This window comes from Gobius niger (assembly GCF_951799975.1).
Source record: "Gobius niger genome assembly, chromosome: 7".
NCBI classification, from domain to species: Eukaryota; Metazoa; Chordata; class Actinopteri; order Gobiiformes; family Gobiidae; genus Gobius; species Gobius niger.
The window spans coordinates 27,588,483-27,616,040 of record NC_136858.1 but is presented as its reverse complement, the minus strand read 5'-3'; the positions used below and the strand labels follow the sequence as shown (position 1 = coordinate 27,616,040).

At 39.8% G+C, this 27,558-nt stretch overlaps 1 protein-coding gene across 1 annotated transcript; it reads right to left on the bottom strand.

The window, feature by feature from the left end:
• Positions 1–3,235: 3,235 nt before the first annotated feature.
• LOC306965175 (interferon-induced, double-stranded RNA-activated protein kinase-like) lies at positions 3,236–24,849 on the bottom strand (the record flags this gene model as incomplete). Its single annotated transcript, XM_079559420.1, has 19 exons — positions 3,236–3,356; positions 6,188–6,243; positions 13,718–13,780; positions 13,871–13,969; positions 14,979–15,116; positions 15,201–15,390; positions 15,476–15,571; positions 15,645–15,811; positions 15,912–16,016; positions 18,969–19,101; positions 19,203–19,322; positions 19,912–19,949; positions 20,016–20,148; positions 20,840–20,959; positions 21,626–21,663; positions 21,730–21,862; positions 22,034–22,153; positions 22,996–23,142; positions 24,737–24,849. 19 exons carry the CDS (start codon positions 24,847–24,849, stop codon positions 3,236–3,238), a joined length of 2,130 nt encoding a protein of 709 aa, XP_079415546.1.
• Positions 24,850–27,558: the final 2,709 nt, after the last annotated feature.

The window sequence follows — 27,558 nt, the reverse complement described above, 5'->3', positions numbered from 1 at the left end:
CTGTTGCTGCGCTTGAAAGAAGTGGTTGCAGCAGCTCCTATTTTTTAATGACAGCGAACTAGATTTACATTGCGTTTTCTTGGACACCATAAGACGTGCTACATTTCGTCATCCATTCACTCTCGGCTTGTGGTAAACTACTGCACCGCTTCTGCCCTGGGGCTGACTGACAGACATGTGTGCCTGCCCAAAGACACAACAACAGGCTGCACTGGTCAGAGCTGGGATGAAACTGTCAACCTCCTGGATATGAGCCACTGTCACAAACAGCACTACCTCCATGTGGGTATACAGTCAGTGCATGGCATCCGACCAGCCAAAGTGTGTTGCATTCTGGGTAACATAGAGCACTGGGACTTTAAAACAGATGGCCCTATGTTGCAGCGATTCCCTCCGACGCACCTCGCACAAGAAATCCATTTACGAGATGGCGCTGTGTACAGTGCCACTAATTTGAGTGTGATGAACAACACAGGGACAGCAGCACTCGGGACGTCCTGCCGGGCTCTAAAAGGGTTTGTGAGGGCCCAGGTGTGCTCTGTATTAGATTGGATACAAGTCAGATTTTCCCCATGGGGAGCTTTGAAAGGGCGGGTTTATCAGGTTAGGGGGCAGCGCTTGGACGTGAAAACGTTTGGGAACAACATGGTCTTAGTGCATACTGATAGATTGTGTAAATGATTGGATAATGTTGTACTTAATCTTAAATCTCTCCCTGGATTTGTCTGCAAGAAGCTAACTAAATTCATGCAGCGCAAAAAAATACAAGAGCAAAACTTTCTTGTTCACCTCGAAAACCATCTCCGCTTGCGGAAGTTAAATAACCACCAATTTTTTCCCCACAGAGTTGTGAAAAGCAACTTCCTTCTTTCTTGGTGCAGCAGTATATATATATTTTTTTTACCCTTTTCTGCAAACTGCAATTGTAATTTTTGTGTTACACATTGTTTTACTTTTGTACATCTTAACTGTGTTTCTGTGAGGTTCAGTGGATTTCAGTTAAGTCAGTCCTAGCCATGAAGGACCAAGATTGTTTAAAAAGTAAACAAACAGCCTGTGAAGAGGCACCAAGAGCCTCTCAACACCTGCAGTACAGTGCCGGCGTCAAAAGAGGCGCTAAAGGGATACAAAGAGGGACAAACGAGGAGGTATCCGGGCCAGACTCGCAGCCAAGCCACACAAACTTGTCGCTATACTATTGTTCTGTCTAATGTACGTTCACTGGAGAATGACGGATTATATTCATCTGTTATGCTCTTAACAGAATATGGTGAAAGACTGAGGAAGGAGGAGCTGACCAGTGCAGGACACCACGCTCTGAAACAGGGACAAACCCAAGAGGCGGTGCACCGTTTCAGAGGATCAGAGGAGACTGAAGTCAGCCGGCCGGGTTTCCTCCAGGTGCTCCGGTTTCCCCTACCTCCAAATACATGCTGGTCAGTCGCTGTTGCTCAAGACTAACCCAACACCTGAACGCAATTTTGTTGTACAATGACAAATAAAGCAAAAAAAAAAGGAATATCCAGAGTTTAACCTCTTACCACCCGCCTAAACCGAATGCATGCTGTCCTCTTTCGCCATAGGCCTGTGTAACACCTCATTTGAAAGCTAAGACCCACAAAACTGATCTTTTTCCTCGCGTTGTTGCTGTGTTGTGTCACCTTTTTTTTTTTCTTTTTTGTCACTTTTTTGTTGAGTTTTTGTCACTTTTTTGTTGAGTTTTTGTCACTTGTTGGTTGAGTTTTTGTCATTTGTCGGTTGAGTTTTTGTCACTTGTTGGTTGAGTTTTTGTCACTTTTTTGTTGAGTTTTCGTCACTTTTTTGTTGAATATTTGTCACATTTTTGTTGAGTTTTTGTGACTTTTTTGGTGAGTTTTTGTCACTTTTTTGGTGAGTTTTTGTCACTTTTTTGGTGAGTTTTTGTCACTTTTTTGTTGAGTTTTTGTCACTTGTTGGTTGAGTTTTTGTCATTTGTTGGTTGAGTTTTCGTCACTTTTTTGTTAAATATTTGTCACTCTTTTGTTGAATATTTGTCACATTTTTGTTGAGTTTTTGTCACTCTTTTGTTGAATATTTGTCACCTTTTTGGTGAGTTTTTGTCACTTTTTTGTTGAATATTTGTCACATTTTTGTTGAGTTTTCGTCACTTTTTTGTTGAGTTTATGTCACTTGTTGGTTGAGTTTATGTCACTTGTTGGTTGAGTTTTTGTCACTTGTTGGTTGAGTTTTTGTCACTTTTTTGTTGAGTTTTTGTCACTTTTTTGTTGAGTTTTTGTCACTTTTTTGTTGAATATTTGTCACATTTTTGTTGAGTTTTTGTCACTTTTTTGGTGAGTTTTTGTCACTTTTTTGTTGAGTTTTTTGTCACATTTTTGTGGAATTTTTGTCACATTTTTGTTGCGTTTACATCCTTGTTTTCTTCTCATTTTTTGTGGCTGTTTTGGTGCTTTTTCCCCAAGAAGCTTTTTGATTAGGGTAGGAGAAAATGGGATCCGTTCAGGTGGGAGTTAAGAGTTTAAAGGAATAAGCCATTGTTTTTACATACTGTTCTTACCTGAGCTTAGACGAGTTGATACGTACCTGTCTGGTCTTTGCGTGTGCCCTCAGTCATGCAAAAAGACCAAAGATGTTGCTAGCATTTTGCCTCTCCCTGTATATTCCTATAGCTCCAAACGGGGTGAAGCGAGAAGCGACACACAAAGACCAGACAGGTACACATCAACTCGTTTAAGCTCATTTAAGAACCTATCAGTATGGAGAAACGGTGGCCTGTTCCTTTAATGGAGGATAGTAAGCACTGACCATAACACTTAAATAAATACATTTGGATCAATACAGGCCCTTTAAAACCATTAAGTTAGCTGTTATTGTTGGTGAAAGGCGGGCTTTGAAGAGCTATGGCGGAGGAATAAAGAAATCTGGCCTCCTCCGACATGATTGAGAAGTATTATTACACATTTCAGACAAGGAGCAAACGGTACTTACCCCTGTGCGTTAATACAGTGTGTTGCAATAGAGCTTGTAGAATGGTAACACCGAAATCTAGCTTGGAACTTCAATGCTGTCTCTAAAATGAACACAATTCATGAGGAGCACTGCACACACAGAGGTGGGTGGGTGTGTGTTGGAGTGGGGAGGCAGAGCAGATAAAACAGATCCTAAAAAGCTCCTGGCATCTGCAGACCTAAAGGCTGTCTGTCATGGCATGGTCTTCAAACGTTGGCCCATCTTTCTCTCACTCTCTGTCTATCTCTCCCCCTGTCTTCTCTTTGCTTTGCTTTGTTCCTGTCCCGGTTTCTGGGGCGCTTTCATCTTTGCGTCGGCTGTCTCTCATCGAGGTGCCGACGTAATTACATCTGACATAAAGAAGCACGGGCAAAACACGGCTACGCAAACATTACAGAAGCAATTAATTCTTGTCAACTCCCTCCATCTTTTTGTGCGTGCGCCAGTTGGATCAGATTGCATTTCCAGGATAATTTCAGCTCTGACCTTGAGGTGAATTAGGATGTATCTAAGCACAGTTAATCAGAACAGACCACGGCCTAAATGGGCAGCTTTTTGCATAATTTCCTCAATGGCGTTACCTTGTCTCAACCAGGAAGAGGAGGGAATTGACCAATAAGAAGCAGGAACTGAATGCTGTCGTTTAAGGTCGCACTTTCTCTTTGTTCTTTTACCCTGTGAACTACTTTTACAAAACAAAACTGGTGGAGAGCTACATATGCTCATACTTTACTATATTCACCTAAATGTTTGCAGATTGTGTTCAACATGGTCAGGAAAACAACTAAAATCTAAAACAGGGTTGCCCAAGAGGGTCAAAATGGAAAGGTGAAAGGCTAAAAGTGACAGTGCTTAGCAAATAAGAGACAGATTAAGGTTTTGTTGATTGTTCTTACTGTATGTGTTTGGGCCCACCTTATTTGACTAAGTTGTTGTGACCTTACACTCCGTCCACAGCCCAGAGTTCAGCTGACCAGCTCCTGTCGATGATAGAGCCCTCTCTGTGGCTGCGCCCCGTCTGTGGAACAGTCTTCCTCTGTCTGTCAGGTCCTTGAAGTCTATTAAACAAGTTAAATAAATAAACAGTCTCATTAATTTAGCGCTTTTCTACCGGTTTACATTAAGGAACCACTCACCCATTCACACTCTCAGGCACGGTTGTGTTCTTACCCAAGGACATAACGACAGTGTGCACCTGCGGGATTCCAACCGCCAACCCTTTGGTCACAAGGCCATAACACCTTTGCTCTGCCCGATCCAGACCTTAGAAGCTAAGCAGGGAAGGGTCTGGTCGGTGCTTGGATGGGAGACCGTTTGGTAACATCAGGAAGCCTGGGCGAATGTAGTGAGTGAGTGAGTGAGTGAGTGAGTGAGTGAGTGAGTGAGTGAGTGAGTGAGTGAGTGGTGGTGGACGAGGGGGTCGATGGCGCAGACTGGTTGCCTCACTTCCATCAGTCTATCAAAGGGCAGCTGTGGCTACAATAGTAGTTTAACCACCAAGTAAGGAGTGAAAGAATAATGCAATGTAATGTGTCTTTGGGTGTCCAGAAAAGCACTATGTAAAACTGATGCGTTATCATTACAAAACGACCTGCGCTGTACCACAGTCACCCATAAAGTCGACTACCAGAGAGTCAACTATTAAAGTCTTGTCATCACTATCTGTGTATCTTGGTCTGTTATTGTTTTATCTGTAGCGATTTGTGTGTGATGAAATAAAGCACTTTGATCCAATTAAGTTGTTTTTAAATTAACTTGAATTTAACTGATTACCTATTCATTTATTATTATGTTATTCAGGAGGACACACTGATTTGGTGTTTTTGGTAACTGGTACTGACTGTCTATTCAGTGCACGAATTAATCAAAGTTCATTTCAAATGTATTCATCATCTTGCGTGACAAATCCAATGGGAATAGAGCTGGGTTATTATGCAAAATCGACCTTCTAAAGCTTTACATCATGTTATCATGTCATTCCCTCATTAAAAACATGCCTGAAGTGTTGCCTTGGCACATTCACGTATTTTTGACTAATCTGTAAAAACTCTGATGGCGGCCATTTTAGGGATAGGTTTGCCTGAGTCCTCCTAGGAACGCCCCCACCTCCTGGAGACGCCTCCGAGCTTTCGTCACCAGCCGAGTAACCAACCACTGCTCCTCAGCAGAACCCCCTCCCCACTGATGCCACAGACAGCGTGTGGAGGGGGCGTGTCGGAAAGGGTCAGAGGTTCTTAAAGAGACAGAGGCCTATTTCAAGACATTTGCTACAGCCATTTTGAGAGAGACATTTTATACAAGGCAGTTATTCTAATTTACTGCATTTACAGACCAACAGAAGGTTTCATCATCATTGTAGTGTGATATAGACTGGTGCTATGTGATTGAAAAAAGCATAATACCCCCTCTTTAAATGAAACCAGTATGGTATCGGAAAAAACAAGTTTAGGTACTACTGGTATCGAAAAAATAAAAGCATTGATAGCAGGTACCGAAAATAATCAAGTGTTGATGCCTGTTGGTCCAAGGACAGCATGAGAGAAAGTTACTTGGTTGTTTCAGCTCAGAAAAATGCTACAAATTTAAGGAATAGCCAAGGTGTTTTGGTTCAGAGGAGAGAGTGATATATTCCTTAAAAGTATAAGCCTACAATCTCCAGAGTTTGGGAACCCATCTTTACCAACACGAGACACATTTACTATATGCTTTATTTGAATACTGCTCTCCATTTTTGCTTTGGCAAGTCCACAGAGCTATAAATGTGAGACTGACTGGGAAACTGAAACAGTCTTAAGAGAGAAAATATCACCTGCAGTTTTATCAACCAAATTCTTAAAATAAGTTCAAATCTATAAGCGTTGCCCTATAACCTGCGCCTTTAATAGCTCACCGCATGCCTCTATCTCCATTCCAGGTGGCTGTTTTTTGTCATTTGCCTCCTCGGAGCGGCCTGTTGCTGGCGTATTTCTGACAGATCCGTGGGGGCGCACTAAAAGGATCTGTCTAGCCGCATTAGTGTCGGTGGTTTCAGTGGGAAAACCTGCCAAGAAACCCTGTGTGACACCTGGGCGCATTCTTTTTTATATACCTCAGCTTGGCGTTCAAAGATGCGTGGCACATTTTTGGCACTTGACTTCTCCTTGTATCCATGTGCTCTGGAGAAGCGCGGGCCTTACATCACCGTTGCATCAGCTCACGCGCCTCCGTGTGAGCGGGGAGCTGGAGCGGCAGCTGGGCCTGACGAAAGGTGTCAAACAGAGAAGGGGACCGGGCAGAGGTGGGTATTAATGAGGTACATGAGTAACTTTAAGTGCGTTTTTGACATACTTTTTCTTCTACTTCAACACATATTAAAAGGTATCACTACTTCCCATGTCCACTCGGTACATCCAGGTCTACTTTCACCGCTTAACCCTCATCTGAAACTAGCACAGTTTTCTCCAGTTTGGCATTAGTCTGATCTAAAAGCTTCTTGGGAAAAGGTGTCAATGTGGCAACGAAAACGAGGATGAAAACACAACGAAAAAGACACAAAGAAGCAATAACAGAGCAACAGAAATGTGCCAGGAAAGCAACAATAATAAAACAAAAAAAGTGGCCTAACAGCGACAAACGCGTGACGGAGCCTCGACAAAAACAACATGAAAAAAGCAACAGAAATAACATGACAAAATATCCAACGAAACCGCAACAAAAAAGCGGCAAAAACACTTCAAAAATGTGACAAAATGGCGGCGAAACCAGGACAAAAAAGCAACAAAAAAATGATGAAAAAAAGCAAAATAAATTAAAACAAGACAAAAAAAGCGACGAAAACATGGCGAACACGCTTAATAAATGTGCCGACAACGCAAAAACCAAAAAAAGTGGGGATCAGTTTTGTAGGCCTTAGCTTTCAAATAGCCGAGAAGCTTTGGAGAAAGTGTGCTCGGTTAAAGTAACAGGCCTCCATTTTTCCATACTGAGATATGTTCTTACCTGAGCTTAGACAAGTTGATGCATCTTTTGTGTGTGCCCTCAGTCACGCAAAACGACCAAAGATGTTGTTAGCGTTTGGCCTCTCCTGATATATTCCTACAGCTCCAAACGGGGTGAAGTTAGAAGCGACCAAGCTCTTCCACGGACACGCACAAAGACCAGACAGGTACGTATCAACTCGTCTAAGCTCAGGTCTCAGTATATAAAACCTGTTCCTTTAACTCTACTTTCGTCTACACTTTTTGATAACAGATAGATTCTTGAAATAAGAATGTTTGGCCTTGACTAAAGTAACACCATCTGCCAATTGAATCTCTTTGCCCTGAAGACAAGAAAAAAAAAGGTTAAACAACTTCTTGCACTTTACTCGATTTCATAAAATAAAAAGTTGCCAGAGAAGTCAGGTTTACTCAATATAAGGTTGAATATTCTTAATTCCAGTCATTTATCAAGGTATCTTTTGCAGTGTAGCAGTGCTTTGGCATTAATCTTTTGCAATCTGCATGATTTAAAGACGTTTTTTTACCGCTTAACTGGAGTTTTTATAAAGCGAGGAGGCTACTACGGGACTTTTGAGCTACTTCAGGAGCTGGTGGGTGGATTATTGAACTCCTCATGGACCCGGCACTTGGGACTTATTAAAGATTTAGAGACTCGGTCTGCCCGTCGTGCCCTTGACCTTCACAACAGCCGGAGAAATAGTGTCAGGGCAGAGGCAGAAAGCTGAAAAACGTCTGTCCTGTGGCTCCGCTGTCGGCAGCCTGTTAAAGACGGGAGTATAATACCTTCTGTAGTAAATTATCACGCTGTACTCATGACATAAGGCGCAGTAAGTCATAAAGTTTGACAACTCTTTCAGAGACAAGCATTTACCAGGAAAGTAATGGACGGGTATAGATTTCTCAAGCGGTAAAAACATTATGACCCGTGACAGGTGAAATTATGCCTTGATCACGGCCCATGTATTTGAGTGAAACGTTTCAGGCAGAACGTGAGCATTTTATCCACAAAGTTGATGTGTTAAAAGAAGTTAATGCTTTGACAAATGTTGTTCAAACTCTAGGTTAGAGCATTGAGAAAAGTGCAGTTCTTTTGGGGTCTGCGGTGAACAGCAAAGTGGTCCAAGGAAAGAAAAAAAAAAAAAACTGGTTAATTGTGGCATGTAATTATCGTGTAATGTGTATGCTGCATTTGGGTGAGACTGAGTTTCACGTGTGGAGTGAAGTCTGGCCTTGAACTGACTCAAAAAAGTAAAGTCAGTCTATTCTCTTAATATAACTGATCACAATGAGGACAAACACAACCTCAAATGCTCTTTGTTAGGATGTAGTATTCACCTTATTCCAGAAGTTCGTGTTTGCGCCGCCATTAATTGTGCCCGCCCCTTTTCTCCTATCTGTTAACATGGGACTGGAGGAGTCACATAAAATCATTCACTACATGAAAACAAAGCCGTTTTTCGGCCGCGCTGAGAAACGGTTCAGTGTTAACTTGTTGGTGCAAATTAACATTGGATGGACATTTTACACAAATCAATCGACTAAACATCAGATTTGAGTGGAGAATATTTTCAAATGAACGGGCTTCACGCTCGACCGGATGTGTCTGTACATCGGAAGTGCTGAGACAAAACAAAAAGAGGCTAAATGGGCGGGGCGGAATAAGGTGAATACAGTGAGAACCATATGTTTACTTACACTTCATAAAAAGACACATTGGCATGTTTTTCTCACCATCAGACATGAAACCAGAATTAACTTTTTTTTTATTTTTGGGCACTTAGAATTTTTAAAATTATTCGTATTTGTCAAATAACAGAAGAATGAGAGAAATAATTTTCTACATTTTTTTTTTACAAAACCAAATGCAACGTTTCACTAATATTTGGAACCATTGCCTTTAACTGTATATTTTTGGGTCAAACGCTTTGGATTTCCTTCCACAAGCTTCTCACAATAGTTGGCGGGAGTTTTGGTCCATTTGTCCAAACAGTAACTGAAACACATTTGTAGGTCACCTTGCGTTTTCAGTTCTGCCCATACATTTTTCAACTGGATTGAGATCAGGACTTCGTGATGACAATTCAAAACATTGACTTTGTTATTCTTACTGTAACCTGTATTGGCAGTTTGCTTTGGGGAATTGTCCATTTGGAAGACCTGCGCCCAAGCTTACTTCTTTTCTTGAGATGTTGCTCCAATATTTCCACATCGTGTTCTTTCTTTATGATGTCATCTATTTTGTGAAGTGCACCAGTCCCTCCTGCAGCAGAACAACCCCACAGCATGATGCTGCCCCCCTGTATTTCACAGTTGGGATGTTTTTCTCAGGCTTTTTTCGCGTCAGACCACAGGATTTGTCTCCAAAAATTAAAGTATGTATCCTTTTTTATTTGCAAACTCCTATCTGTCTTTTTCATGTTTATTTTGGCGTAAGGGTTTCTTCCTGGTAGAGTACCCTCAAAAGAACAACATTTAAAGTTGAATTCCTAAAGCATTGTGAGATTATAGCAAGGTCAGAATCGAACTTCTACCATACAGTAAAGTAAACAACTTAATGATTATTTAAGTTATAGCTACTGAAAGGGCATTGCAAAGGTTGGAATTACAATTACTGTCATTTCCAGATGGCAATTCATGCATCGTCTTATACGTCTACTAAAATCTGTTGCTAGATGTCTTTCTTTAATTTGTAAACTACCAATTGCCACAACAATCAATTGCTCTATACCTTCCACCCACACCCCTCACATAGAGAGCGGAGACTCCATTTTAGCTGTTTTGGGCCTGCACACATAGCTCTGCTCCACTGCCCACACGGCTCTCAGAGGAAGTGACCTCAATCCATCCAATAACCCGGTTCACACAAGCGCGACAGCTGCACAAGATTGGACACAACTTTCTCTTATCATTTAGGCACGTCTTGAATGAAGGACTTTGTTGTAGTATAGAAACATTAAAGAATAGTGTGAAGTTAGGTATGGATAATCCCCAAGTACAAAGGACACATATTGAGAAGTATAAATGTATTTGCTTTTCTAAAGTGATGCTCTTGCTTAGGGGTTCCCAAACTTTACCATGTGATCAACCCAGGACCCCTCATTGTAAAAAGTGATTGCCTTTTGTCATGATTTGAATCAGGAAAACATTTAAAATTACACTATGTATTACTGTGTATTATTATATCGGTTGACCTCAATTCACAAATAAAAAATTTTTTCTTCCCTTTAAAATGATAATAAATACAATGTCAACAACACTCGCTCTGGCGCTTGTACTTCTGACCGAGAAAAGGGTCCTGCAGCACACTAGGGCTAATCAAAAGAGGTTATTGTATGTGGAGCAATAATGTTCTGGGAGCTTATCTGTGCTCCGGTCCCATCAGACATTAGACACTCACAGCTTTTAGCCTCTTGCTCAAAAGTGAATTCTCTTTCACAGGCTGAGACTTAGTGCTGAAGATAAAGTCATTATTTCCACTACAATACTTTTGTGTTTTGTGTGTCTCCAATCATTTGTTTATGCATTTGCTTTGGTTTACATACTTAAGGTAGAGTCGACAAGCAAAGGTGTAAGGATTTGTGTTTAATTTTTCATAGAGCACACTATAAACAAAGATGGAGTCCAATATGGCCCCCACTAACCTTAAAGATGTGTTTCAGAATTCAGCTAATCTTACTTTACAAATGCTGTACCTAACTTTACCTACCTAGCTTTATGTAGAATGGTTGACTAGTACTAGTTGGTAGAAAATAGTTCTAAGATCATCTAGTTAGTGCACAGATCACACATGACTTAAATGGCATTGGATGAATGATCGGGGAGGTGGAGGATCATGTGCACATCAGACAGTTTTTTTAATCTTGCATTTTTTTGTGGACACTCTGAGAGGGTTTTATTAAACACTGTACCAAGAATTTTATGCTTGTTTCACAAACTGAAGTAATTTTCTACTTATCTACTGGATTAATTGGAGCAGCAGTCAAGAAGTAAGGAGTCACAGCTCCCTCTACAGGCCACAGTGACACACAGCACACGCTAAAGTAATAGTTATGTGAACTTTGATGTCTTTGCAGTCATCAGTTAAACAACAGTTGAGCTTAATAATTATGTAGTTAATATATCCCAAATAGATTTTTTCATTTGCATTTGCTTGTACTTTTCCTTATTATGGAGCTTATTTAAATACTAGAGTTTAAAGTAGTTTATGTCAGAACTGTTAGATATGTATGAGTGAGGAACACGCTATTTAATTATATAGTTCAGGTATTGGCACTATAACGAAAGTAATAATGAGGAGCTAATTAATATAATAGCCTAGTATTGATATATACAGGCAGTTGTGTTAAAAACCTCTTAACCCATAAACAACACAGTCCACAGATTTGTTTGTTTGTTTACATTTTTGTCCCCGTAGGGAAATTTGTCCTCTGCATTTAACCCATCCTTCGATGCCACTGGGGCAACCAATAAGGAGCAGTGGTCGACGGCCGTGTCGCGCCCGGGGACCCATCTCCATGATGTGGAGCCAGGCTGATGGTCAGAATCACCTGGCTGGAGGATTCACCTATTGCACATGTTTTTAGTGGTAGGGGAAACCGGAGTACCCGGAGGAAACCTACGCAGACACAGGGAGAACATGCAAACTCCACACAGAAAGGCCCCGTCCTGGTGGGAATCGAACCCGGGACCTTCTAGCTGTGAGGCGGAGGCGCCTAGTATTGATTTATACAGGCAGTTGTGTTAAAAACCTCTTAACCCATAAACAACACAGTCCACAGATATTACATTTATTACAAGAAAGTTAAATTGTGATTACATTGCATCTCCAGCTCATTAAAATTCATGACAGTACATGATTAAGTTCCAGTTTTTAAAAGCATAACAACCATTAGTACAAAAAACCAAGAGTGTCGAAGTGCGTACAGCCAGACCGCCACCTACACCTGCAGTATTCTCATTATTTGAATAAAATACACGCTCTGTCATTTCTAACCTTAGTTTGCCAAGGTTAGAAATGACATTTGAGGTTAATGAAATCCATTTAAAATGTCTCGCTGTGGTCTATTTACGTTAGGCAGATTTCACTGGAAACATGCACTTGGAAAGAAGTAAAACAGACCAATAGCATATTAAGTTTGTCCCTGTATGAGTTACCATCATAATTATGTAGTAGGTCTGAAAAATAAAGTTAAAAAATGTTGATCGAGACACAGCCAGACCCTTCTCCCAAAACAGAGTGACCCATTCAGTCCCACAAAGTGCCAACTTAAGTCCCCTTTTCAAGCACCTTACACTTAAGAGGCTGTACCCATTCTTTATGCCTAAAGGAAGGAAATCCACTTGTCCCTTCGATATATAGTGTTTTTTTTTTTTACATACATTAAAAAAAGAGAAAGAGCTGCACGGCGTCTGCTGCACCAATGCTAAAATAGGTAGCTTGGTGCAGACTGATATGGAAACACTGCAGGATCACTTTGCACTCTGTGTCACATACTTATAAACTCACCCCAATAATTCAAAATAAACACATTTCTTTTAGTTTAAAAACTAAAGGCAGAAGGGCTTTGACACCATTGCTCAGATAGTTTGATTGCCTTTGTCAACATTGCACTCCGCGCTCCACTTCTCTAACTCGGTCGTCAGTGTGCTGGCCTCTGGACGAGTTGTAGGATTTTTATCCAGCATACTTTTAATGATGTGACTCTGAAATGAAATGTATAAAAGTTCAGCTAATAAAAAATCAAGACGGATTTTAGATTTTAGAGCAAAATGCTTTAGTAGTGGCAGTAGAAGGCAAGGCAAGCTTATTTGTAGAGCACAATTCATACAAAAGGCAATTCAAAGTGCTTCACAGTTGCATAAAATTACAAGAAAACAGATAAAATGAATAAAAACATCAACATAAAATTAATCAATTACAGTGAAAGGCAAGAGTGCAGATAAGATACTTTCAGTCATATGCATGGGCAAAAGAACAGTTTTCAGCCTGGATTTGAACATTGTCAGAGTTGAGGCCTGTCTCACATCCTCGTGAAGACTGTTCCAGATTTTAGCTGCATGAAGCTGAAACGCAGCCTCACCGTGTTTAGTCTTGACTCTGGGAACCACCAGGAGACCCCTCCATGAGGATCTCAGGGCCCGAGATGGTTCATACGGCTGTAACATGTCAGAGATGGACTTCGGCGCTAAACCATGAAAAGAGCCGTTTTGAATTCTATTCTCTGACTGACAGGAAGCCAGTGCAGAGACCGGAGCACTGGACTAATATGGTTGTATTTCCTGGTTCTTGTCGGGACTTGAGCAGCAGCGTTCTGGATGTTCTGCAGCTCTAGATTTGAGTGTCATCTGCTTAGTTGTGGTACGACACATTGTTGCTAGAAGTAGTTGGTTTAGTTTCACTTTTTGTTTTTGATTCCTACTATTGATCGTTTCATGTGCAGCACTTTGGAAACACTTGTTTATAAAATGTGCTATAGAAATAAAGAGATTGGATAGGAAGTAGAGGGACGTCTTGCAGTACCATTAGTAGCAGTCTATGCAGTACAACTAGTAAAATTAGAAGAAAAGAGTTGCAGAGGAAACATGGGCAGCCAATTAGGAGTACGTAGCTGCAGAGGCAACAACAGTAGCAGAAACAACGGTAGGCGCAGTATCAGTGGCATTAGTTGCACTGTTTTAATATTGTTGAACTGTGGCCACTTCAAGATATTGCAACAAATATAATTCCCTACCTCTATTGCACAAGTCCCAGTGAACTCTTCTGGCAACTTCTGACTTCTGACGTCAGGCCAGATCTGACAACACAAGGATCCATTCACGAAACACGCCTTTTCCAGGTCAAATGTGAGTATTATTAGTCATTACCAGGATCAGACACTACATACCTTACATCTTTCTTGGGTAGTAGCTATTTTCCAGAAGAGCTCAAAAAAGATCAAGCCCAGAGCAAAGACGTCCACTTTCCGGTCATAGTTTACACCGACCTGTTCAACAAGAATGCAAATGTTTACAGTCTACAACAAGTAGGAATTATTTCTATTTCATACCACAACTTCCTTATTATTATTATTATTATTAAATCTTTTTTGTGCATGATACAGCTCATCATGTGAGTCTTTGTTTTTTGAAGTACACCTGTGCTCAATTGCTTCTATTAAATGCCCTGAAGAAAGTGCCACTGCGACTTTGTTTTAAACAGAGTGCCTCGGATTCTCTCCTTTTCTTCAAAAGTTTATGGATTCCCTCCACCCGTTTTTGGATGTGAACTTTGTTACCCACTGATGCACTCACATGATCTCCTCAAGCATGAATTATTTGTTTGAGTGTGATGGATAAGTCTAAAATCCATTTTATTTACTGGGGCAGTTTTACCATTACATTTCCTGTTTTAAAATACATTAAAAAACATAACATGATTCAAGATCTAAATTGAATTTAAATTGAATCCAACAGTATTCCATTTATTTTTTAAACTAATGTGTGCAGATTTTGGAGATATATATTTTTAAATACATATTTTAGTTTTAATAATGTATCAAATTAATGTTAGCTTCAGTTTCAAGAATATTTATTTATTTCAGCAAGACAGACATTTTGTGGGAAGTTCTGCTGCCTCCAAGTTGCAGCTGCATTTCCTCTTGTCAAGTTGAAAGGTGACACAAACACAAATAAATTACCAGTAAGCTACAAAGTAAGCGGTAAGAATAAGAAAATATGTCCCTAATAAAGTTATTTTTAACATCCCAAACAGTGTGGTTATGATCTAGTAAAGAGAGGGTTTTTGCAAAGTTTTTGCTACTATCTTACACTTCGTTAGTTAGAAAGTATCAGACAGCAGAGGCAGTGGAGACAACTGAAGAGGAAAGAACACAATCAATGTAACAGGAGTAATTCCAAGTGGAACTTGGAAATCCGACTTCAGGGGAAATCGGAAACACAGACTTAGCATCATGTTGCTTTGCAACCTTCCGGGCACAGAGCCTATTGTCTCACTTGTTCAGGAGCCATGTAGTTGGGTGTCCCTCTATCCTCAGTTCTTTCGACAATTTCACCTTCATCATAGTCTTGAGTGACCAAGCCAAAGTCCCCAATCCTGACATTTCCATCTTGCCGAAAGAAGATATTGTCAGGCTGATCCCAAAAGACAGTAAACAAGTTATGGCAAATATCTAATTCAATCCAGCAAGAAACATAAATAAAACATGTTGGCTTTACCTTCAGGTCTCGGTGAATAAGCTTTTTGCTGTGAATATACACAACACCACTTAGAATTTGTTGAGCAATCGGTAAACTCTGGTTTCGACGGGACATTCCCAAGGACTCTTTGTTCCTTTCATACATCCAGCTTCTGAGCGTTCCTCCATCACACAATTGCATTTGAATGAAGAGGACTGGGGAATTTAACCTGACACCAGAATTTTAACACAAAAATCTTCACTAACTTTTTCATTCGAATAACAAATCTTAAAACAGATATCATTATCATGTACCATCTGTATCCAGTGTTTTCCAACCACGAATTGTAGTAACGCACAATATTTGTATGTTCCAAATCCGCCAGAACCTCTGCTTCAAGCAAGGATTTCCTCAAAAAATAATGAAAGTCAGTAGTTAACGTCAGAGAAGTTCTAAAATGCAATGTTGAGTGCATGCACTTACTGTAAGTCTCTGGCCTTAATTTCTTTTATTGCAAAGAATTTCTTCATATCCTTTTTTCTTGCTTTGAAAACAGAACCAAAGGCTCCTTCTCCAAGAGGCTCAAAACTGTCAAACTGCGACTGTCTGATCGGCAGATCATTCCCACTTTCCTTTTTCATGTCCACATCCTTGACAAAGACAATAGACAATAAACAAACAAAAAGAAAACAGTAGAATGCTTCAATAAACAGGTAATTATAAATATAAATATGTGCTTTATAGAACTACCAGAACATTGGGGGGGACAGTAGGATTAGAAGACATCCAGCTCTCTTCACTACTTGATTGTCCGTGTTGGACAGACTCATCAGATTTGGCAGAACCATCAGACAACTAGAATATAAAAGTATGAAAATAATTCACATGAATAATTTCATCTGATGCTTATAGGCAAAAATTTAACGCAACACTTATGTGTTTGCTCTCGATTTTCATGGGATGAACTCAAAGACAAAACTTTATATACACAATAGCCTAATTTCTCTCAAATATTGTTCACAAATCTGTCCAAATCTGTGTTAGTGGGCACTTCTCTTTCGTCAAGACGAGAATACATCCCACCTCACATATCAAGATGCTGTTTAGAGGGGCAGAAAACCAGTCAGTATCTGGTGTGACGACCACTTGCCTCACACAGCAGCATATCTCAAAATGTTTCCCTGATGTAAGGCGGCCTTGAGTGCTTAGAAAGGCGGCAAAAAAATACAATTTATTATTTTATTATTATTATTATTATTATTATTATTATTATTATCTCCTTCGCAGAGTAGATCTGACTGTTGATTGTGGAATGTTGTTCCACTCTTCTTCAATGGATGTGTGAAGTTGCTGGATATTGGCAGGAACTGGAACACCTGCACGCGCCGATCCAGAGCATCCCACACATGCTCAATAGGTGGCATGTCCGGTGAGTAATGCGAGAACTGGGATGTTTTAAGGAAACTGTGCACAGGTTCATGCAACATGGGGCCTTATGGTGCATTATCATGCTGCAACATGAGGTGATGGCTGTGGCCGAATGGCACAACAATGGACCTCAGGATCTCGTCATGGTATCTCTGTGCATTTCAAATGCACCTGTGTTCGTTGTCCATAACAAACGCCTGCCCATACCATAACCCCCCACTGCCACCATGTGCCACTCGATTCACAACGATGGGCCTTCACGACACATTCTTATGCACAAATTTGTTCTTAACGCCTTTTTAGGAAGGATTTTAGATGGAAACGTTCCTCTGGAAGAACAAATCCTAAGAACACAAAAAAGATCTGTAAACGATCTTATGCTAATGATGGAACCCAAAATTCTTCTTCTTCTTCTTCTTATTTCAACAAAAAATGATTTTGTCCATATACTCTACTCTATGCAGGCTACTAAAGAGTTTGCAGATTCTGTTCAAAATGTCCAGCACCCAAAGAAAGTTAATCTAAAATGTGACTTATCAAGCGCGTGAAGAAATGCGCTTTCAACATTTCGCAACAACAACGCTTCACAGCTAGAAGGTCCCGGGTTCGATTCCCACCAGTACGGAGCCTTTCTGAGTGGAGTTTGCATGTTCTCCCTGTGTCTGCGTAGGGTTCCTCCGGGTACTCCGGTTTCCCCTACCAGGAAAAACATGTACAATAGGTGAATCCTCCAGCCAGGTGATTCTGACCATCAGCCTGGCTCCACATCATGGAGATGGGTACGAGAGCGGCACTGCCATGGACCACTGCTCCTTACGGGTCGCCCCAGCGGCATCGAAGGATGGGTTAAATGCAGAGGACAAATATACAAACAAACAAAACAAAAGCCTTGGGTGAGCGATCAAGAACAGGCTGGAGAGATTCCTGTTATAAGCTTTTGGGCTTTTCCCCATAGAATTATGAATCTATGCATATTTGGTAAAGGAAATGAGAGAAAATGCTCCAAATTTAAAAACGTGAGTGTTTTATGTTGGTTAAGTATTAATAATAAAAATAATAATTAGAGAAACATTAAGTAAGGATTAAACAACTCGGAGCCGTGTATTAGACAATTATAATGCACAACGCGGAGTCAAGAACACCACGACGCGCAGTGCATTATAACCGTCTAATGCACGGCTCCGAGTTGTTTAATCCGCTTATACCATGGTCACACAAACGTAACATTTATAATAAATATTCGTTTCATTTGCTAAAGTCACTAAATATGCCAGACCACCGGGACTATCTTATGTGGGTTATTAGCCGGTCACTGAAGGCTCGTCTCAGAGCGAGTCATTCTCCGCAGCTACGAGGATCTCAGTCACGCTCAACGACACAACATCAGCACAGAATCACAACACAACAGGACTAACCCGGAACTTTTCCGTGGAAGTAAACACCGATATGCGGCACTCGTGGGCAGGAGTTATTTCACTTTTACGCTGTTTAACCTGAAGCTAGCTAGCTCAACGAGCTCAACTGTTTATGGAAACAGCTGCGGTGGAGTCGCTCACACCTGGGCCTCACAAACTGAAACTGTTATGATTGACTTTACTAATCCAGCCAAATATGTTTAAATGCAGGATCATTTTATGTACGCCTGAAAATCATGAATAGTGCCTTAACCGTTTTCAATAGAAATGGAAAGCTCATATTTTATTAACAGTAGCTAACCTAGCTGCTCACTCTCCTCTACTTCCCATTTATCAAAGATTTTGTTTTGGCCAAAAACGTTGAAATTAAACAAAATCCATCTCGTACGTTCCTGTCAGTCACTAATTACGTGTTTATCTGATTCAGCTGTGTCATGCGTTGCTATGGCGATGCCCACAGCGGAGTGATATCCCAGTGATTTAACTACCGGACTACGTGTGCGGTTATACCAAAATAATGCACACTTGTTAGCACCCACCAGCCAATCAGAATCGAGTATTCACCCAGACCATGGTATAACTGTGATTAATTGTGAATGACTGAATTTCACAAGTGCGATAAATCCAATATAATAATATATCGATTGACAGCACGAAATATCATTTAAAGTCTTATTAACAGCAAGTAAAAAAAAAAATGTATTACTGCTAAAACTTTATAAATATGCAATTAATGCAGCCATTTATAAATAGGGCAACATGCGCACTACACTGACATTATTATGACTCTTTCATTGTTTTAACCCCCTTTAGTCAAAGCAAAGCAGCAATATCTCAATGGAGACGAGCTGGTGATGTACAGCTCACATTCCACACATAAAAACCTCTTATAGCTATTCTGTTCATTTGTGAAATGTTATGTACTGTGGCTTTAAGATAAAAAATAAAAACAAATAAAACGTACCTTACTGTCCAGACTCAAGTGCTTTGTTATATCAGACCAGGCTCGCTGAGCTGCCTTTTGCTTGGCCTCTTTGACAGTCTTGCCTTGAGCCTCAGGATAGTCCTTTTTGTCAATGACTAATTTATAGTAAAATCTTAAAATTTATGTCAGAATAAAGTGACAAACACAGGTAACATACATGTTAATATAATATATGAATAAAGCAATACTTGTTGTAAGGTGACTTATACTTACAGGGGATCGTGAGATGGGCCCTCTTTTTTCACTTCAATGTAGCTTTGGGAGTATTTGTGTTGTTGGCAGAATCCACTGATCTTTGATATGAAATTTGTTTCTTGTAAAGTTTGATTTGTGCTATTGAACAAAAATCTTCAATTAAATTAAGCCTTTCACTTGCAGGTTAAAATAACACTTTAGGGTGAAAACTACAAAATACTATGATATATGTAACACAGCACTCATATGTATATTTATCAGTTAAAGTAAGTAAGTTAATCTAATCATTATTCGCAGTTTATAATAATCATAATAATCATAATAATAATGGTTTATACTTGTTTTGTGCTTTACAAGCCTGAGTCAAAAGTTTCAATCTTTTCAGACAGTGTTTGTGTTGTTTTTAATTACACTTGACAGTGCGGCCTGGGGGCCAAATGCAGCCCTGAGATAATTTGAATAAAGGTGTGGGGCACTGTTTAAACCTCTGCTTAATGTTCCCAGCGTAAGGTTTCACAGCATTGACCCCCAATCTGCGGCGCTTCACCCTGTGTATGCTTCAGTACACAGGTTTGGACACCCCTGGTTTTGAGTATAGTATTGTTCCACACAGGCCCATTTTAGGGAATTGGTCCGGCTGCAGAGGCCCCAAACTAAATCTGTTCATGGTCCACAAGTCTTTCTTTTAGCTGGGGACGGATATACAGTATGCAGTCAGTACACTTACATTGGTATTTGATCTTCAGAAACAGGTTCATCAGAGCCCTATTCAAAAATAAAACACAAGATAATAGATGGAAATTCATTTAGCAAACAAAACGTAAAACAAACCTTGCTGTCCATTCCCAACTGTTCTTGTAAAACAGACCAGGCTCGCTGAGCTGCCTTTTGCTTGGCCTCTTTGACAGTCTTGCCTTGAGTCTCAGGATAGTCCTTGTTGTCAATCACTAATTTATAGTAAAATCTTAAAATGGATGTCAGAATAAAGCAACACACATAGTTAATATACATGTTAATATAATATATGTTCTGCTCCTAGAATTTGATATTTTATTGTATTACATAGTGCAGCATTGATTTGCAATAGTTCCTTAATTTAGGCTTTTATTTTGAAGGCGGTTGTTACCAGGAAGTTTAGACAGGTAGGCCAGCTTGTTTTTTGGTACCTGGGGAACATGAGCCACAAGTCCATCCATTTCCATCTGCCCTGTGTTGTGTGCCTTCGATATCACCGTCTGTAACTTTTGATTTATATGTTTGAAGATGATTATTTGTGCCTTACTTGATGAGGATTACAATTGCTTTTGTTAAATTTGTGACCTTTCGCTAGTTTTCATGTTGTGATTGATTATGAGCTGTCAGTCATGTAAGCTAAGAGCCTTCTCTTCTCTTTTCTTTTCTGTTTTACTCTGTTTTGGACTGAATAAATTGGAGCTTGGACGCTACACCTGACTCTGCGTACAATTTCAGAGGGAGTTAGGCTCCTGCTAAATTGTGTCACACATAGTTGCACACAAGGAGAGCAGGATGATATAATATAATATAATATAATATAATATAATGGAACAGAATGGAACAGAACAGAACAGAATACCATATAATACTGTATAATATATGAACAAAGCAATACTTGTTGTAAGGTGACTTATACTTACAGGGGATCGTGAGATGGGCCCTCTTTTTTCACTTCAATGTAGCTTTGGGAGTATTTGTGTTGTTGGCAGAATCCACTGATCTTTGATATGAAATTTGTTTCTTGTAAACTTTGATTTGTGCTATTGAACAAAAATCTTCAATTAAATTAAGCCTTTCACTTTCAGGTTAACACAACACTTTAGGGTAAAAACTACAAAATACTATGGTATATGTAACACAGCACTCAAATGTATATTTATCAGTTAAAGTATGGCCCCTTTAATCTAATCATTATTTGCAATATTTGCAGTTTATAATAATCATAATGGTTTATGGTGTATACTTGTATTGTGCTTTACAAGCCTGAGTAAAAAGTTTCAATCTTTTCAGACAGTGTTTGTGTTGTTTTTAATTACACCTGACAGTGCGGCCTGGGGGCCAAATGCAGCCCTGAGATAATTTATTGGTTTTACACAATTCAACTGACATTTTATTGTGAGTCAGAGCTGACATCAAGTTTCTAACTTCTACACATGAATAAAGGTGTGGGGCACTGTTTAAACCTCTGCTTAATGTTCCCAGTGTAAGGTTTCACAGCATTGACCCCCGATCTGCGGCCCTTCACCCTGTGTATGCTTCAGTACACAGGTTTGGACACCCCTGGTTTTGAGTATATTATTGTTCCACACAGGCCCATTTTAGGGAATTGGTCCGGCTGCAGAGGCCCCCAAACTAAATCTGTTCATGGTCCACAAGTCTTTCTTTTAGCTGGGGACGGATATACAGCATGCAGTCAGTACACTTACATTGGTATTTGATCTTCAGAAACAGGTTCATCAGAGCCCTATTCAAAAATAAAACACAAGATAATAGATGGAAATTCATTTAGCAAACAAAACGTAAAACAAACCTTGCTGTCCATTCCCAACTGTTCTTGTAAAACAGACCAGGCTCGCTGAGCTGCCTTTTGCTTGGCCTCTTTGACAGTCTTGCCTTGAGTCTCAGGATAGTCCTTGTTGTCAATCACTAATTTATAGTAAAATCTTAAAATGGATGTCAGAATAAAGCAACACACATAGTTAATATACATGTTAATATAATATAATATAATATAATATAATATAATATAACATTACATAATAGAATAGAATAGAATAGAATGCCATATAATATATGAATAAAGCAATACTTGTTGTAAGGTGACTTATACTTACAGGGGATCGTGAGATGGGCCCTCTTTTTTCACTTCAATGTAGCTTTGGGAGTATTTGTGTTGTTGGCAGAATCCACTGATCTTTGATATGAAATTTGTTTCCTCTAAACTTTGATTTGTGCTATTGAACAAAAATCTTCAATTAAATTGATCCAATTTCCACTTGCAGGTTAACACAACACTTTAGGGTGAAAACTACAAAATACTATGGTATATGTAACACAGCACTCAAATGTATATTTATCAGTTAAAGTATGGCCCCTTTAATCTAATCATTATTCGCAGTTTATAATAATCATAATAATAATGGTTTATACTTGTATTGTGCTTTACAAGCCTGAGTCAAACGTTTCAATCTTTTCAGACGTGTAAAATCGTTAATGTTGTTTTTAACTACACTTGACAGTTATTGTTTTATTTTAGTAGAATTTTACACAATACGAGCGATCGCGATGTCGTCACATCCGTTGGCCGTGGTAGGCATTTTACATTTTCATATTTGATAAACATTTTATTAAAATCCTATAATCAGCAAAAACAATGTCCATAAACAGGGCATTGCTTCTCTTGCGCTGTAACATATCTGTCATTTTATAAAACCTAGTTAGAGGCCTGTATGCATCAGCTGCCTACCAAACATCCGGTGAAAATTGCGGAAGTAAACAATAACAGCGATCGCTCGTATTCAACTGACATTTTATTGTGAGTCAGAGCTGACATCAAGTTTCTAACTTTTACACATGAAAAAGATGCAGGCACTGTTTAAACCTCTGCTAATGTTCCCAGTGTAAGGTTTCACAGCATTGACCCCCGATCTGCGGCGCTTCACCCTGTGTATGCTTCAGTACACAGGTTTGGACACCCCTGGTTTTGAGTGTAGTATAGTTTCACACAGGCCCATTTTGGGGAATTATGTAAAGAAAAAGTTTCAAATCAACAAAAGTGTATTGCATAGTTACTCACCAGGATTCACTTGGAAATTGATCAGGTCTTTGATTTTCTTTGAATACAATTTCACACGCGTTTTTAGCAGCATTTTGCTTTGCTTCTTTTTTGGTTTTTCCTTCCCCTTGAAAGTCTCTTCCATTGAAATGAACACACTGCTTGAATCTGCAGAAATAAAGTACAATGAAACATGACTTTAATGGGAGCCGATACACGTTTGAAAATTCTATTCACATGTACTAAGGCTACTGCAATTTTGTTTTTGTTTTTTTTAGTAATCATCGGTGCAAAATCATACACAAAACTATAATATGCTCATGTTGCAAAATCATCTTACACATAGATGCAACATGCTCATGTTCAAGTCAACAATCCATAACACAGAACAACAAAAACACAGGGGTCGGCTAATTCACAATAAGCCTACTGAAATAAAACTATTGGTTTTAAAGTGAAGGGTTGCCAGTTCTCAGCAGCCAAACCCGCCCAAGGGCATCTCTAACAACGTGGAATATGGCCTATTATGAGATCTGGTAATGGATGTATTATAATAACGGATCTAGTGCGCAGTGCCCCTGTTTTTCCTCTCTTAGCCCCAGAACATAAGCCTAATAGGTGAAACTGGGTCACAAGGCGTGGGAACCCAGGGTGCTGAGGGCGCTGCAGCATCCCCCCTGGTGGATAGTTGGCAAACTGCAGGCAATATTAATAAATAGGATATATGCACAGAAAAAGCATTTTGGGGGTAAATGTAGTCCCTCAGCACATCCTAACTAAAATATCTTCCCACGACTCTGCTGGGTCACCCTGTATGCCTCTATTTTCCCTGATATCACGCCTGAAGTCGAGAATATGCTGCCATTCACCTTGTATTTATACAATTTGACGTATATCTCGCTTGAACTGTCTATAAATATAAATTCTGTGTTTTTTCCAAACACAGAAAGACATATTATCTATGACCGGGCACAGGGGCGGACTGGCCGGCCTTGCAATTGCACAGTGAAGCAGCAAAAAAATAAATCTCTATTCTATTTGTTTAACAGCTCTATTGTTCATTGGTGACACAGCAATTGCGCAATAAAAAATATGCCTATTATAAATTGATGTCAAAATATGTCTGTGTGGACGTGTATGTTTACACTAACTTGGGCCGGGCTGGTCAGAGTCCAGGGTCATTTTTTAGTCCCAGTCCGCCCCTGACCGGGCAACGCAAGGTGGCCTGCACGATCCCCGGTGGGCATTTTTTTTTTTTTTTTTGATGGGATGGGAAAGGGCTTTTTCCATTAATTGTAGTGTTTTTAAGGTTCGAGTTGGGTTTAGGTCTACTGGTTGTTTGGATCAATTTAGACTAGCGTCGTTCTCAAATGTGGCCTTTCCCATCCTAGGGAAAAAAATATAGGCTATATATCGCCCCAGGTGACTGTACGATCGCGGACATTTACCCTACTGCGCGTGCACAAAGCTAATTTTCGCACTTCTTGGATGCTGGTCAGAACACATTACTTAATAATCGAAAAATGGTCTTACATCACATTAATACTGATGGGCGTTAATTCCAGTTATTCGATAGAAATGCTTTTATCATTTAGAGGCAGAGCTACCATTTCTATGAGAGCGACAGATAGACATGGTTAAAGACTTTAACATATGATTGTGTCTCTCTGAAAACAGACAGACGCAGAAACTAGCTGTGATCCCCGGCCCTCTTATCAACTAAAATGAAGAAAGTGAATACAAATATTTTAGAAACACTTACATGTGCATGTGTGGAGGGCCACTCGACCCAAGATCCTTGTATTGAGGGAGTTCAAGACGTTCTTTCTGAGCGTGTTCAAGGAGTTTAACCACGTACTCACTGCCACTCGCCATTTCTGCTCTCCGTGTCCGACACGTCTCCGCTGCTCAACCCGACGCTTCTGAAGAAACGAAACTGAAAGTAAAGTGAGCATAGGCTATGCGGAGGCGAGGAAGGGAAGTGGGCAAATGTACAACAGTAAAAGTTTCAAGTTAAAATTTGACTTTAACCTCTTAACTCCCGCCTGAACCGAGAGGATCTTTTTTCCTCACATCATCAGATTATTTTCCCATCATTTTTTTTGTTGGGTATTCAACTCATTATTGTAACTTTTTTGTCATTTTTTTTGTCATTTTTTGTCAAATTTGGGGGGGGGGTTGGTCAAATTTTTATCACATTTTTGTCCTTTGTTGTTAGTTTTTTGTAATTTTTTAGTCACATTTTTGTATTTTTTTGTCAATTTTTTATCACATTTTTGTCACATTTTTGCCACTTTTTCATCAATTTTTTGTCACTTTTTTGTCAATGTTTTCTCACTTTTTTGTCACATTTCCATCATTGTTTTCTTCTCAGTTTTGTTGCTATTTTCACAGCTTTTTTCTAGAAGCTTTTGGACTGGGGTAAAGCCAAACTGGAGAAAATGTGCTCGGTTCAGGTGGCAGTTAAGGGGTTAATAAAAGCATGAAAGTTGGGTTGTGGGGAAGAGAATATTACAAAAACTATGGTATAGTTTGTTTATTGGCCTTAATCTTATTTCTTGAATAATTGGTGATGGTGCACCTTTTGACATTCAAACTAATAGAGAAAAGTTTATGCTAACAAAGACACTGCACTAGTTTTAGTTAGTTGTGAGTTATTAGGCCACATGCTCTACTCGCTCACCAAGTTATTTCTATGGTTATATTATAGAGAACATGACTCATGATCTCAAATAACTAATCACCTGAGACATGAATAAATGATACATTTTCATTATGTCTATAAGCACCGGAGTGTGTATGAGAGAGAGAAAAATCATTCTCTCTGGAACTCTCTCTAGTTCCATTAGAGCATTAATTTATTTATTTTTTTCTCATTGAATTTCCTTGGGGAAGCCAATACACATAGGCCACAATTACAAGTATATTTGTACTACACACACACACACGCACACACACACACACACACACACACACACACACACACACACACGCACACACACACACACACACACACACACGCACCCACGCACGCACACACACACACACAGTGTCCTGCCCAAGGACACAGCAGCAGTGTGCACCTGCAGGAGCTTGGAACCCCCAACCTTCCGATTATGAGACGACCCTACCTCTCTACTGACTCTACCAACTTTGCCTCTGTCGCCCACAATGATTCTAATTGTTGTAGCTGTTACACACATTTGATGAATAACTATAGTAAGTTTAAAAACTAAACCTGATGTAGGATAGTAATTGGACACTTTCCTCCAGCTGGATCTTCACTTTACTGGCCTCGGGTCAATCCTGCGGTTGATCCGACAGCATAGACTTTATTACTGACCCTGTGTGGAAAAACAAAAGCAAATTTATGACCTTGTTCAGGCCCACCTTAATGTACCCATTGGCCCCGGGGCTTAAACAGAATTTTAGGCCCCCACCCCCCCTCAGCGCAACCTGTAACCCAAACCCTAAAAATCCCACAAAATCCCTAACCCTACATGTATCCCTCTGGGCCAGGTAGGGCGGGGCCGACTCCAGGTACACACATTGGAGCGCAGCGCAATCATCACATACGGTCAGTCATGCTACAAAGTGAAGTGATTGACATGAAAATCAACGAATCACCTTTTCTTAATTCTGAGAGGCCCGTGACTATATGGGAGGCCCCTGGGCTCCAGCCTCTGCTAGCCCATTGGTTAAGGTGGCTCTGACCTTGTTATGATTTTGAGTTTCATGTAGTTTGTTGAATGAACTGGGATTTTATGATATATTCATAAAGCATCAATACATGTGTAGGGTCGTTTGTCCAAATCCAAATTTTATATTTACATATGTAATGACAAATTAGTACATCAACTTTAATTAAATAACAACAACAAAGCAAACAAACAAAAATGTACCTCTTTCGAAAATTATGTGTAAAGTCTTCAGGACATTTCTGGACTCTGAGAGCATCCCATATCTGTTTTTAAAGGATATTGAAGACAATGTAAGACTCAACCAAAGAGTAGATTTTAACTGCAAAATTCACCAATCACTTACACACAAGATTCACCCCGGCAATGTGGTTAAAGCATCTTGCCCAAGGAAAGAAGACAGTAAACACTGGCTGGGCTTGAACAGGTTATTAGACAAACACTTTACCAGCAGCAAAAGTAGCTCAGGTGGCAAAGCAGCCAGTTCATGCTGCCTTTGAGTCATAGTGCAAGTCACCAACTTTGCCTGTGTGCAGTGCTGGACCGGCAGATAAAAAAACAGACTTTTTGGTCTAGACTGAACAAGGCTTAAACATGACATGAAGTGGGCACTGGGCTACCTTCACTAATCTGACCAACCCAAAAGTATGAAAGCCCATGGGGAAAACTCCCAGTAGCAGCCCTCCCGTGTGAATGCAACATGAGAGTCTTTGGTGATCAAGGGAGGGACCGATGACCTAAAATAATCAATAAAACAAATAATAAATAATTAGGATAATTTACTTACCGCTTGTATTTCCTGTTTAAGTTCAAAATATGTATATGACCCCCAAAGCAAATAAATCCACCTTACGGTCATACTGTAGGTTTTCCCTGTTCCTCTGTG